General features: G+C 46.4%; 1 protein-coding gene across 12 annotated transcripts in view; it reads left to right on the top strand.

The window, feature by feature from the left end:
- Nucleotides 1–3,497: 3,497 nt before the first annotated feature.
- bmp3 (bone morphogenetic protein 3) overlaps nucleotides 3,498–14,061 on the top strand; it is a 135,085-nt gene continuing 124,521 nt past the window's right edge. For 11 of the 12 annotated variants that reach the window (XM_052460814.1, XM_052460815.1, XM_052460807.1 and 8 more), the window contains exons 1-2: nucleotides 3,508–4,152; nucleotides 12,749–13,728. In XM_052460814.1, coding sequence (XP_052316774.1) covers nucleotides 3,870–4,152; nucleotides 12,749–13,728 — 1,263 coding nt within the window. In that variant the 5' untranslated portion in view covers nucleotides 3,508–3,869. Of the gene's footprint in view, nucleotides 4,153–12,748; nucleotides 13,729–14,061 lie in introns of all 12 variants that reach the window. The other variant, XM_052460818.1, reaches the window with a different exon arrangement.

The following is a 14,061-nucleotide window of genomic DNA, read 5'->3' as shown; positions in this document are numbered from 1 at the left end:
AGTAATACCCAGCTGGTCCCAGTAGTAATACCCAGCTGGTGCAAGTAGTAATACCCAGCTGGTCCCTGTAGTAATACCCAGCTGTTCCCAGTAGTAATACCCAGCTGTTCCCAGTAGTAATACCCAGCTGGTCCCAGTAGTAATACCCAGCTGGTCCCAGTAGTAATACCCAGCTGGTCCCTGTAGTAATACCCAGCTGGTCCCAGTAGTAATTCCCAGCTGGTCCCAGTAGTGATACCCAGGCGGTCCCAGTAGTAATACCCAGCTGGTCCCAGTAGTGATACCCAGCTGGTCCCAGTAGTAATACCCAGCTGGTCCCAGTAGTAATATCCAGCTGGTTCCTGTAGTAATACCCAGCTGGTCACAGTAGTAATAACCAGCTGGTCCCAGTAGGAATACCCAGCTGGTCCCAGTAGTAATACCCAGCTGGTCCCAGTAGTAATAACCAGCTGTTCCCCGTAGTAATAACCTGCTGGTCCCTGTAGTAATACCCAGCTGGTCCCAGTAGTAATACCCAGCTGGTCCCAGTAGTAATACCCAGCTGGTCCCAGTAGTAATACCCAGCTGGTCCAGGTAATAATACCCAGCTGGTCCCAGTAGTAATACCCAGCTGGTCCAGGTAATAATACCCAGCTTGTCCCTGTAGTAGTACCCAGCTGGTCCCAGTAGTAATACCCAGCTGGTCCCTGTAGTAATACCCAGCTGTTCCCAGTAGTAATACCCAGCTGTTCCCAGTAGTAATACCCAGCTGGTCCCAGTAGTAATACCAAGCTGGTCCCAGTAGTAATACCCAGCTGGTCCCTGTAGTAATACACAGCTGGTCCCAGTAGTAATACCCAGCTGGTCCCAGTAGTAATACCCAGCTGGTCCAGGTAATAATACCCAGCTGGTCCCAGTAGTAATACCCAGCTGGTCCCAGTAATAATACCCAGCTGGTCCCAGTAGTAATAACCAGCTGGTCCCTGTAGTAATACCCAGCTGGTCCCAGTAGTAATAACCAGCTGGTCCTTGTAGTAATACCCAGCTGGTCCCATTAGTAAAACCCAGCTGGTCCCAGTAGTAATACCCAGCTGGTCCCAGTAGTAATACCCAGCTGGTTCCAGTAGTAATACCCAGCTGGTTCCAGTAGTAATACCCAGCTGGTTCCTGTAGTAATACCCAGCTGGTCCCAGTAGTAATACCCAGCTGGTCCCAGTAGTAATACCCAGCTGGTTCCAGTAGTAATACCCAGCTGGTCCCTGTAGTAATAACCAGCTGGTCCCAGTAGTAATACTCATCTGGTCCCAGTAGTAATACCCAGCTGGTCCCAGTAGTAATACCCAGCTGGTGCAAGTAGTAATACCCAGCTGGTCCCTGTAGTAATACCCAGCTGTTCCCAGTAGTAATACCCAGCTGTTCCCAGTAGTAATACCCAGCTGGTCCCAGTAGTAATACCCAGCTGGTCCCAGTAGTAATACCCAGCTGGTCCCTGTAGTAATACCCAGCTGGTCCCAGTAGTAATTCCCAGCTGGTCCCAGTAGTGATACCCAGGCGGTCCCAGTAGTAATACCCAGCTGGTCCCAGTAGTGATACCCAGCTGGTCCCAGTAGTAATACCCAGCTGGTCCCAGTAGTAATATCCAGCTGGTTCCTGTAGTAATACCCAGCTGGTCACAGTAGTAATAACCAGCTGGTCCCAGTAGGAATACCCAGCTGGTCCCAGTAGTAATACCCAGCTGGTCCCAGTAGTAATAACCAGCTGTTCCCAGTAGTAATAACCTGCTGGTCCCTGTAGTAATACCCAGCTGGTCCCAGTAGTAATACCCAGCTGGTCCCAGTAGTAATACCCAGCTGGTCCCAGTAGTAATACCCAGCTGGTCCAGGTAATAATACCCAGCTGGTCCCAGTAGTAATACCCAGCTGGTCCAGGTAATAATACCCAGCTGGTCCCTGTAGTAGTACCCAGCTGGTCCCAGTAGTAATACCCAGCTGGTCCCAGTAGTAATACTCATCTGGTCCCAGTAGTAATACCCAGCTGGTCCCAGTAGTAATACCCAGCTGGTTCCAGTAGTAATACCCAGCTGGTCCCTGTAGTAATAACCAGCTGGTCCCAGTAGTAATACTCATCTGGTCCCAGTAGTAATACCCAGCTGGTCCCAGTAGTAATACCCAGCTGGTGCAAGTAGTAATACCCAGCTGGTCCCTGTAGTAATACCCAGCTGTTCCCAGTAGTAATACCCAGCTGTTCCCAGTAGTAATACCCAGCTGGTCCCAGTAGTAATACCCAGCTGGTCCCAGTAGTAATACCCAGCTCGTCCCTGTAGTAATACCCAGCTGGTCCCAGTAGTAATACCCAGCTGGTCCCAGTAGTAATACCCAGCTGGTCCCTGTAGTAATACCCAGCTGGTCCCTGTAGTAATACCCAGCTGGTCCCAGTAGTAATACCCAGCTGGTCCCAGTAGTAATACCCAGCTGGTCCCTGTAGTAATACCCAGCTGGTCCCTGTAGTAATACCCAGCTGGTCCCAGTAGTAATACCCAGCTGGTCCCTGTAGTAATACCCAGCTGGTCCCTGTAGTAATACCCAGCTGGTCCCAGTAGTAATACCCAGCTGGTCCCTGTAGTAATACCCAGCTGGTCCCTGTAGTAATACCCAGCTTGTCCCTGTAGTAATACCCAGCTGGTCCCAGTAGTAATACCCAGCTGGTCCCAGTAGTAATACCCAGCTGGTCCCTGTAGTAATACCCAGCTGGTCCCTGTAGTAATACCCAGCTGGTCCAGGTAATAATACCCAGCTGGTCCCTGTAGTAATACCCAGCTGGTCCCAGTAGTAATACCCAGCTGGTCCCAGTAGTGATACCCAGCTGGTCCCAGTAGTGATATCCAGCTGGTCCCCGTAGTAATACCAGCTGGCCCCAGTAGTAATACCCATCTGGTCCCTGTGGTAATACCCAGATGGTCCCAGTAGTGATACGCAGCTGGTCCCCGTAGTAATACCAGCTGGTCCCAGTAGTGATACCCAGCTGGTCCCAGTAGTAATACCCAGCTGGTCCCAGTAGTAATACCCAGCTGGTCCCAGTAGTAATACCCAGCTGGTCCCAGTAGTAATACCCAGCTGGTCCCTGTAGTAATACCCAGCTGGTCCCTGTAGTAATACCCAGCTGGTCCCAGTAGTAATACCCAGCTTGTCCCAGTAGTAATACCCAGCTGGTCCCTGTAGTAATACCCAGCTGGTCCCATTAGTAATACCCAGCTGGTCCCAGTAGTGATACCCAGCTGGTCCCAGTAGTGATATCCAGCTGGTCCCCGTAGTAATACCAGCTGGCCCCAGTAGTAATACCCATCTGGTCCCTGTGGTAATACCCAGATGGTCCCAGTAGTGATACCCAGCTGGTCCCCGTAGTAATACCAGCTGGTCCCAGTAGTAATACCCAGCTGGTCTCAGTAGCCATATATATTACCAAGCACAACGGGGACGATTGGCTGTCGATGGAGAGATCTGCCCAGATCTGAACAAAACCAAGAGCTGCTGCCCTCTTCAACACTATTAGCTATTACTTCGAACTGGGAAGAGGGAGTCCTTATTCACTCAACCGAGAGAGAGGGAGAGATCATCTTTGATATAACTGTTCAACTGCACAGCAGACAGAGTGGAGCGCGCTGCAGGAGCACAGCGCACTGTCCGTTTCGTTGGCTATTACCTCTTCTTTGTTTCTTTTAGTGGGTGTCGAGTTTTTCAGGTGATTTTTAAACAAATGAACACTGCTCGAATCTTAAGGTGATGCCACCTATTTTCACTCTTAAGAGGACCCGGGACACGCGCTCTGAGTGGGAGATTAAGACCAGCAAGTTATTCTGACTGAACGTGTCCACCACTATTCTCACTGGGAACATGGCTCTCTGTCCGCAGTTACTGCTGCTGCTCGGATGGAGCTATCTATTCGGTGGATATTGCGCGATGTTGAAAGATCATTTCACTGGTTTGAAAAGAAAAGGTGAATCTGGGCACTCAGGTGCCCCCCTGGGGGACAAAGACCGCTCAGAGAAGAATGAGCAAGACCTGCTTTTACAGGATACTATGACGGAACACATGCAGATGCTTTACGACAAATATAACCGTGCAGGATTTCCTTTCAAGGATGGGAATACGGTCCGCAGCTTTAAAGCGCATTGGGGTAAATCTAATTAAATATGTATTTGTCTCATGCCGAATTTAACGAATGTAGACTTAACAATGATATTCTTGCTTAGAAGCCTTTCACAACTATGTAGAGTTACATAAATGTAATTTAAAAAAATGTATGAGCACAAGAGGAATAAAATACACAATAATCCAACATGTGAGCCAAATTGGTTGAATCAATGTTGTTTCCACGTCATTTCAACCCCCCCAAAATATATGTGATGACGTTGAACTAACACGTTGAACTAACACGGAGAACTAATTGAATTTGCAAATCAACAAATCAACATTAGCGCATTTCATATTTTTTTTACGTAGATCCAAGAGTGAAATTGTTTGCTGATTTCAAGTTCGTTTACAACTCAACTAAATGCAAAACAAAACTCGACATTGAATTGATTGATGTCTGTGCCCTGTGGGATGGAACTATACAGGGAGTACCAGTACCAGATCAATGATTTAGATATCTACATGAAGGCAGGGTAAAGTGACTAGTCATCAGGATAGATAATAAGGTATTTGAGGTAGATATGTACATGAAGGCAGGGTAAAGTGACTAGTCATCAGGATAGATAATAATACGGTATTTGAGGTAGATATGTACATGAAGGCAGGGTAAAGTGACTAGGCATCAGGATAGATAATAATAAGGTATTTGAGGTAGATATGAACATGAAGGCAGGGTAAAGTGACCAGACATCAGGATAGATAATAATAAGGTATCTGAGGTAGATATGTACATGAAGGCAGGGTAAAGTGACTAGACATCAGGATAGATAATAATAAGGTATTTGAGGTAGATATGTACATGAAGGCAGGGTAAAGTGACTAGGCATCAGGATAGATAATAATAAGGTATTTGAGGTGGATATGTACATGAAGGCAGGGTAAAGTGACTAGGCATCAGGATAGATAATAATAAGGTATTTGAGGTAGATATGTACATGAAGGCAGGGTAAAGTGACTAGTCATCAGGATAGATAATAATAAGGTATTTGAGGTAGATATGTACATGAAGGCAGGGTAAAGTGACAGATAATACTAAGAGTAAAATAAATAAAATAAAGAACAGAGTAACAACAGCAAATTATTAGTGTGAAAGTGTGTGTGTGTGTGTGTGTGTGTGTGTGTGTGTGTGTGTGTGTGTGTGTGTGTGTGTGTGTGTGTGTGTGTGTGTGTGTGTGTGTGTGTGTGTGTGTGTGTGTGTGTGTGTGTGTGTGTGTGTGTGTGTGTGTGTGTTGTCGGTATGAGTGTGTGTTTGTGCGTATCTAGTGTATGTGAATGTGTGTGGGTTTTGTGTGAATGTGTGTATATAGTGTGTGTATATAGTGTGTGTATATAGTGTGTGTATATAGTGTGTATATATAGTGTGTGTATATAGTGTGTATATAGTGTGTATATATATATATAGTGTGTGTATATAGTGTGTGTATATAGTGTGTATATATATATATAGTGTGTATATATAGTGTGTATATATATATATATATAGTGTGTGTATATAGTGTGTGTATATAGTGTGTGTATATAGTGTGTGTGTATATATATAGTGTGTGTATATAGTGTATATATATATATATAGTGTGAACAAACATTAGGAACACCTGCTCTTTCCGTGACAGACTGACCAGGTGAATCCAGGTGAAAGCTATGATCCCTTATTGATGTCACTTGTGAAATTCACTTCAATCAGTGTAGATGAAGGGGAGGAGACAGGTTAAATCCACTTCAATCAGTGTAGATGAAGGGGAGGAGACAGGTTAAATCCACTTCAATCAGTGTAGATGAAGGGGAGGAGACAGGTTAAATCCACTCCAATCAGTGTAGATGAAGGGGAGGAGACAGGATAAATCCACTTCAATCAGTGTAGATGAAGGGGAGGAGACAGGTTAAATCCACTTCAATCAGTGTAGATGAAGGGGAGGAGACAGGTTAAATCCACTTCAATCAGTGTAGATGAAGGGGAGGAGACAGGTTAAATCCACTTCAATCAGTGTAGATGAAGGGGAGGAGACAGGTTAAATAAGGATTTTTCAGCCTTGAGACAATTGAGACATGGATTGTGTGTTTGTGTCATTCAGAGGGTGAATGGACAAGACAACATATGTAAGTGCCTTTGAACGGGGTATGGTAGTAGGTGCCAGGTGCACCGGTTTGAGTGTGTCAAGAACTGCAACGCTGCTGGGATTGTCATGCTGAACAGTTAACCTTGTGTATCAAGAATGGTCCACCACCCAAAGGACAACTTGTCCAGCCAACTTGATACAACTGTGGGAAGCATTGGAGTCAACATGGGCCAGCATCCCTGTGGAACGCTTTAGACACCTTGTAGAGTCAACATGGGGCCAGCATCCCTGTGGAACGCTTTAGACACCTTGTAGAGTCAACATGGGGCCAGCATCCCTGTGGAACGATTTAGAGACCTTGTAGAGTCAACATGGGCCAGCATCCCTGTAGAACGATTTAGAGACCTTGTAGAGTCAACATGGGCCAGCATCCCTGTGGAATGATTTAGAGACCTTGTAGAGTCAACATGGGCCAGCATCCCTGTGGAACGATTTAGAGACCTTGTAGAGTCAACATGGGCCAGCATCCCTGTGGAACGATTTAGAGACCTTGTAGAGTCAACATGGGCCAGCATCCCTGTGGAACGATTTAGAGACCTTGTAGAGTCAACATGGGGCCAGCATCCCTGTGGAACGATTTAGGGACCTTGTAGAGTCAACATGGGCCAGCATCCCTGTGGAACGATTTAGAGACCTTGTAGAGTCAACATGGGCCAGCATCCCTGTGGAACGATTTAGGGACCTTGTAGAGTCAACATGGGCCAGCATCCCTGTGGAACGATTTAGAGACCTTGTAGAGTCAACATGGGGCCAGCATCCCTGTGGAACGCTTTAGACACCTTGTAGAGTCAACATGGGGCCAGCATCCCTGTGGAACGCTTTAGACACCTTGTAGAGTCAACATGGGGCCAGCATCCCTGTGGAACGATTTAGAGACCTTGTAGAGTCAACATGGGCCAGCATCCCTGTAGAACGATTTAGAGACCTTGTAGAGTCAACATGGGCCAGCATCCCTGTGGAATGATTTAGAGACCTTGTAGAGTCAACATGGGCCAGCATCCCTGTGGAACGATTTAGAGACCTTGTAGAGTCAACATGGGCCAGCATCCCTGTGGAACGATTTAGAGACCTTGTAGAGTCAACATGGGCCAGCATCCCTGTGGAACGATTTAGAGACCTTGTAGAGTCAACATGGGGCCAGCATCCCTGTGGAACGATTTAGGGACCTTGTAGAGTCAACATGGGCCAGCATCCCTGTGGAACGATTTAGAGACCTTGTAGAGTCAACATGGGCCAGCATCCCTGTGGAACGATTTAGGGACCTTGTAGAGTCAACATGGGCCAGCATCCCTGTGGAACGATTTAGAGACCTTGTAGAGTCAACATGGGGCCAGCATCCCTGTGGAACGATTTAGAGACCTTGTAGAGTCAACATGGGCCAGCATCCCTGTGGAACGATTTAGGGACCTTGTAGAGTCAACATGGGCCAGCATCCCTGTGGAACGATTTAGGGACCTTGTAGAGTCCACGCCCTGACGGATTGATGCTGTTATGCAACTCGATATTAGGAAGGTGTTTGTATAGTTGGGAATATAAAGCACCTGTTGATCCACAGCCCAACCACTGAGCCCATTACCCAAACGGAACTGCTGTTTCACCTGTTGTTTAGTAGTCTAGGGAAATGAACGGCTGTTTCACCTGTTGTTTAGTAGTCTAGGGAAATGAACGGCTGTTTCACCTGTTGTTTAGTAGCCTAGGGAAATGAACGGCTGTCCCACCTGTTGTTTAGTAGTCTAGGGAAATGAACGGCTGTCTCACCTGTTGTTTAGTAGTCTAGGGAAATGAACGGCTGTTTCACCTGTTGTTTAGTAGTCTAGGGAAATGAACGGCTGTTTCACCTGTTGTTTAGTAGTCTAGGGAAATGAACGGCTGTTTCACCTGTTGTTTAGTAGTCTAGGGAAATGAACGGCTGTCTCACCTGTTGTTTAGTAGTCTAGGGAAATGAACGGCTGTTTCACCTGTTGTTTAGTAGTCTAGGGAAATGAACGGCTGTTTCACCTGTTGTTTAGTAGTCTAGGGAAATGAACGGCTGTCTCACCTGTTGTTTAGTAGTCTAGGGAAATGAACGGCTGTTTCACCTGTTGTTTAGTAGTCTAGGGAAATGAACGGCTGTTTCACCTGTTGTTTAGTAGTCTAGGGAAATGAACGGCTGTTTCACCTGTTGTTTAGTAGTCTAGGGAAATGAATGGCTGTCCCACCTGTTGTTTAGTAGTCTAGGGAAATGAACGGCTGTTTCACCTGTTGTTTAGTAGTCTAGGGAAATGAACGGCTGTTTCACCTGTTGTTTAGTAGTCTAGGGAAATGAACGGCTGTTTCACCTGTTGTTTAGTAGTCTAGGGAAATGAACGGCTGTCCCACCTGTTGTTTAGTAGTCTAGGGAAATGAACGGCTGTTTCACCTGTTGTTTAGTAGTCTAGGGAAATGAACGGCTGTTTCACCTGTTGTTTAGTAGTCTAGGGAAATGAACGGCTGTCTCACCTGTTGTTTAGTAGTCTAGGGAAATGAACGGCTGTTTCACCTGTTGTTTAGTAGTCTAGGGAAATGAACGGCTGTTTCACCTGTTGTTTAGTAGTCTAGGGAAATGAACGGCTGTCTCACCTGTTGTTTAGTAGTCTAGGGAAATGAACGGCTGTTTCACCTGTTGTTTAGTAGTCTAGGGAAATGAACGGCTGTTTCACCTGTTGTTTAGTAGTCTAGGAAATGAACGGCTGTCTCACCTGTTGTTTAGTAGTCTAGGGAAATGAACGCCTGTTTCACCTGTTGTTTAGTAGTCTAGGGAAATGAACGGCTGTTTCACCTGTTGTTTAGTAGTCTAGGGAAATGAACGGCTGTTTCACCTGTTGTTTAGTAGTCTAGGGAAATGAACGGCTGTTTCACCTGTTGTTTAGTAGTCTAGGGAAATGAACGGCTGTTTCACCTGTTGTTTAGTAGTCTAGGGAAATGAACGGCTGTTTCACCTGTTGTTTAGTAGTCTAGGGAAATGAACGGCTGTTTCACCTGTTGTTTAGTAGTCTAGGGAAATGAACGGCTGTCTCACCTGTTGTTTAGTAGTCTAGGGAAATGAACGGCTGTTTCACCTGTTGTTTAGTAGTCTAGGGAAATGAACGGCTGTTTCACCTGTTGTTTAGTAGTCTAGGGAAATGAACGGCTGTCTCACCTGTTGTTTAGTAGTCTAGGGAAATGAACGGCTGTTTCACCTGTTGTTTAGTAGTCTAGGGAAATGAACGGCTGTTTCACCTGTTGTTTAGTAGTCTAGGGAAATGAACGGCTGTTTCACCTGTTGTTTAGTAGTCTAGGGAAATGAACGGCTGTTTCACCTGTTGTTTAGTAGTCTAGGGAAATGAACGGCTGTTTCACCTGTTGTTTAGTAGTCTAGGGAAATGAACGGCTGTTTCACCTGTTGTTTAGTAGTCTAGGGAAATGAACGCCTGTTTCACCTGTTGTTTAGTAGTCTAGGGAAATGAACGGCTGTCCCACCTGTTGTTTAGTAGTCTAGGGAAATGAACGGCTGTTTCACCTGTTGTTTAGTAGTCTAGGGAAATGAACGGCTGTTTCACCTGTTGTTTAGTAGTCTAGGGAAATGAACGGCTGTTTCACCTGTTGTTTAGTAGCCTAGGGAAATGAACGGCTGTCCCACCTGTTGTTTAGTAGTCTAGGGAAATGAACGGCTGTTTCACCTGTTGTTTAGTAGCCTAGGGAAATGAACGGCTGTCCCACCTGTTGTTTAGTAGTCTAGGGAAATGAACGGCTGTTTCACCTGTTGTTTAGTAGTCTAGGGAAATGAACGGCTGTTTCACCTGTTGTTTAGTAGTCTAGGGAAATGAACGGCTGTTTCACCTGTTGTTTAGTAGTCTAGGGAAATGAACGGCTGTTTCACCTGTTGTTTAGCCCTAACCCTAACAGTAGCCTTCAAGCCTGTTATAAATTTTTGTGTCTGTGTTTATGGGTGAGTAGCCACTGATAGGACAGGTCATTTGTGTCTGTGTGTATGGGTGAGTAGCCAATGATAGGACAGGTCATTTGTGTCTGTGTTTATGGGTGAGTAGCCAATGATGGGACAGGTAATTTGTATCTGTGTTTATGGGTGAGTAGCCAATGATAGGACAGGTAATTTGTATCTGTGTTTATCGGTGAGTAGCCAATGATAGGACAGGTCATTTGTGTCTGTGTTTATGGGTGAGTAGCCAATGATAGGACAGGTCATTTGTGTCTGTGTTTATGGGTGAGTAGCCAATGATAGGACAGGTCATTTGTGTCTGTGTTTATGGGTGAGTAGCCAATGATAGGACAGGTCATTTGTGTCTGTGTTTATGGGTGAGTAGCCAATGACAGGACAGGTCATTTGTGTCTGTGTGTATGGGTGAGTAGCCAATGATAGGACAGGTAATTTGTATCTGTGTTTATCGGTGAGTAGCCAATGATAGGACAGGTAATTTGTGTCTGTGTTTATGGGTGAGTAGCCAATGATAGGACAGGTCATTTGTGTCTGTGTTTATGGGTGAGTAGCCAATGATAGGACAGGTCATTTGTGTCTGTGTGTATGGGTGAGTAGCCAATGATAGGACAGGTAATTTGTATCTGTGTTTATTGGTGAGTAGCCAATGATAGGACAGGTCATTTGTGTCTGTGTTTATGGCTGAGTAGCCAATGATAGGACAGGTCATTTGTGATGGGTTTATGGGTGAGTAGCCAATGATAGGACAGGTAATTTGTGTCTGTGTGTATGGGTGAGTAGCCAATGATAGGACAGGTCATTTGTGTCTGTGTGTATGGGTGAGTAGCCAATGATAGGACAGGTCATTTGTGTCTGTGTTTATGGGTGAGTAGCCAATGATAGGACAGGTCATTTGTGTCTGTGTGTATGGGTGAGTAGCCAATGATAGGACAGGTAATTTGTATCTGTGTTTATGGGTGAGTAGCCAATGATAGGACAGGTCATTTGTGTCTGTGTTTATGGGTGAGTAGCCAATGATAGGACAGGTCATTTGTGTCTGTGTTTATGGGTGAGTAGCCAATGATAGGACAGGTCATTTGTGTCTGTGCTTATCGGTGAGTAGCCAATGATAGGACAGGTCATTTGTGTCTGTGTGTATGGGTGAGTAGCCAATGATAGGACAGGTCATTTGTGTCTGTGTTTATGGGTGAGTAGCCAATGATAGGACAGGTCATTTGTGTCTGTGTTTATGGGTGAGTAGCCAATGATAGGACAGGTCATTTGTGTCTGTGTTTATGGGTGAGTAGCCAATGATAGGACAGGTAATTTGTGTCTGTGTTTATGGGTGAGTAGCCAATGATAGGACAGGTAATTTGTGTCTGTGTGTATGGGTGAGTAGCCAATGATAGGACAGGTCATGTGTGTCTGTGTGTATGGGTGAGTAGCCAATGATAGGACAGGTCATTTGTGTCTGTGTTTATGGGTGAGTAGCCAATGATAGGACAGGTCATTTGTGTCTGTGTGTATGGGTGAGTAGCCAATGATAGGACAGGTCATTTGTGTCTGTGTTTATGGGTGAGTAGCCAATGATAGGACAGGTCATCTGTGTTTATGGGTGAGTAGCCAATGATAGGACAGGTCATTTGTGTTTATGGGTGAGTAGCCAATGATATGACAGGTCATTTGTGTCTGTGTTTATGGGTGAGTAGCCAATGATAGGACAGGTCATCTGTGTTTATGGGTGAGTAGCCAATGATAGGACAGGTCATTTGTGTCTGTGTGTGTCACATCTGTATTTTCTTTCAACATGATTCAACTTTCCAATGGAATGTCTGGTGTAAACTGGGCTGTAGGTGTGGCCTATGTAACTCCTAAATATACATGTTGTACGTTCGAGAGGCCGTTATGCAGTATATAACCACTGATATCATAGACCTCCCTATTGCCATGTAGAACATGTCAGGTTTCAGCTCCCATATATTAGAAAACAGTGCCTTCTACTGGAATGTGTTGATAATGCAGGGGGGGATAAGGTTGGCAATGCCGTTGTCACTGCAGCCTACAGAACACCCACACAGAACGTCCCCTTCGGGTGCTCTTTTGGTTATTAAAAACATTACTTTCCAACAACATTCTGTCAAACCAACATTTGTTAACTGGGAACCAAATGACTCGTGATTGGTTATTATTGCAAGACTTCCCTAGAAAATGCCATTTGAAGCTTTGAAACATTTGAATGATAGGGTTTGTAGACCTGCCTTAAATAGCCTCTAATTACATTTGTTTTTGTTCTGCTCCATGTTTGAAACTAAATTGAACGATATGCACATAGAGATCCTATAATTCATGTAATTCTATGGACACGTGGACCTCTCTGACCTATACTCTCGATTCCAGGGGTGTTCAAATCTTCACCTGCTGGTTCTCTGTTCTACCTGGTCATTAATGGCACCCACCTGGTGTCAGAGGTATAAATGATTTGAATTTGTGGGCTCTATACTAACTGCCTCGTCCTATTGCTCTCCCAGGCACCATCAACAACAAGCAGCTCCAGATCTTCAACCTGACGTCTCTCACCAAGTCAGAGGCCGTCCTGTCAGCCTCGCTCCACTACTACATAGGAGACCTCCAGAACAGCACCCGGCACCCGGGCTGCAACAGCACCACCAGGCCCAAGAGCTGTGGAGCCCCTTCGACATTCCGCCATGGCCCCAGGAGACACAGCCACCTCCAGATGGATGTGTGGAGCTTTTCCTCAGTGGATAACCACACCAGGGCTTTGGGCCACTTTGTGATCAACGTGTCTACGCTATACAGGGACTTCATTTCTTGGCAGTGGAAGGACGTCACCCGGGTGGTGAACCAAGCCAAGCGTCATCGTGAGCTGCTGATCGGGATAGACGTGGCATCCCAGCCTGGACCCAGGCCCTGGAAGAAGCTCCTCTCAGACCGCTCTCCTTACATCCTGGTCTACGCCAACGACTCGGCCATCTCTGAGCCCGAGAGTGTGGCGTCGACACTACAGAGGCATCAAACGATGACTACAGCTGGAGAAGGGGCTTTCGCCTCTGGCTTCAATAGACTGGGGCTGCACGCTCGGAATAACACCGCCGCGCAACAACAGGCGCCTCCGAACAGACGCCGGCGCTCGGCTAGCGTCCTCCTCCCGCTCCAGAACAACGAGTTACCGGGGCCGGAGTACCCGTATGAGACGACGGGCTGGGACGAGACCAGCCCCTACGAACCGCTGGAGAACAAGCCAGTCCGTCGGCCGAGGAAAAAGCCGCGTGGTAAGAGCCAGAGGCACGGCGGTAAGATGCCCCTGCTGCAGTTTGACGAGCAGACGATAAAGAAGTCTCGTAAGAAGCAGTGGAACGAACCACGGAACTGTGCTCGTCGCTACCTGAAGGTGGACTTTGCAGACATTGGCTGGAGCGAGTGGATTATATCTCCCAAGTCTTTTGACGCCTACTACTGCTCAGGGTCATGCCAGTTCCCCATGCCTAAGGTATGTCTTCATGCTTCATGTAATTAATAATATAATGTGCCAGTATGTGTTTCCCAGACAGAGTCCCCAACCCTCATCCTGGAGAACTGCAGGTTCTGCTGCTTGGTTAGACAGGGTCCCCAACCCTCATCCTGGAGAACTGCAGGTTCTGCTGCTTGGTTAGACAGGGTCCCCAACCCTCATCCTGGAGAGCTGCAGGTTCTGCTGCTTAGTTAGACAGAGTCCCCAACCCTCATCCTGGAGAGCTGCAGGTTCTGCTGCTTGGTTAGACAGGGTCCCCAACCCTCATCCTGGAGAGCTGCAGGTTCTGCTGCTTGGTTAGACAGGGTCCCC

The sequence above is a fragment of the Oncorhynchus keta genome, chromosome 14 (genome assembly GCF_023373465.1).
Source record: "Oncorhynchus keta strain PuntledgeMale-10-30-2019 chromosome 14, Oket_V2, whole genome shotgun sequence".
Classification (NCBI taxonomy): domain Eukaryota; kingdom Metazoa; phylum Chordata; class Actinopteri; order Salmoniformes; family Salmonidae; genus Oncorhynchus; species Oncorhynchus keta.
Note: the sequence above shows the minus strand (reverse complement) of the source record. Positions and strands in the feature narration are given on the sequence as shown.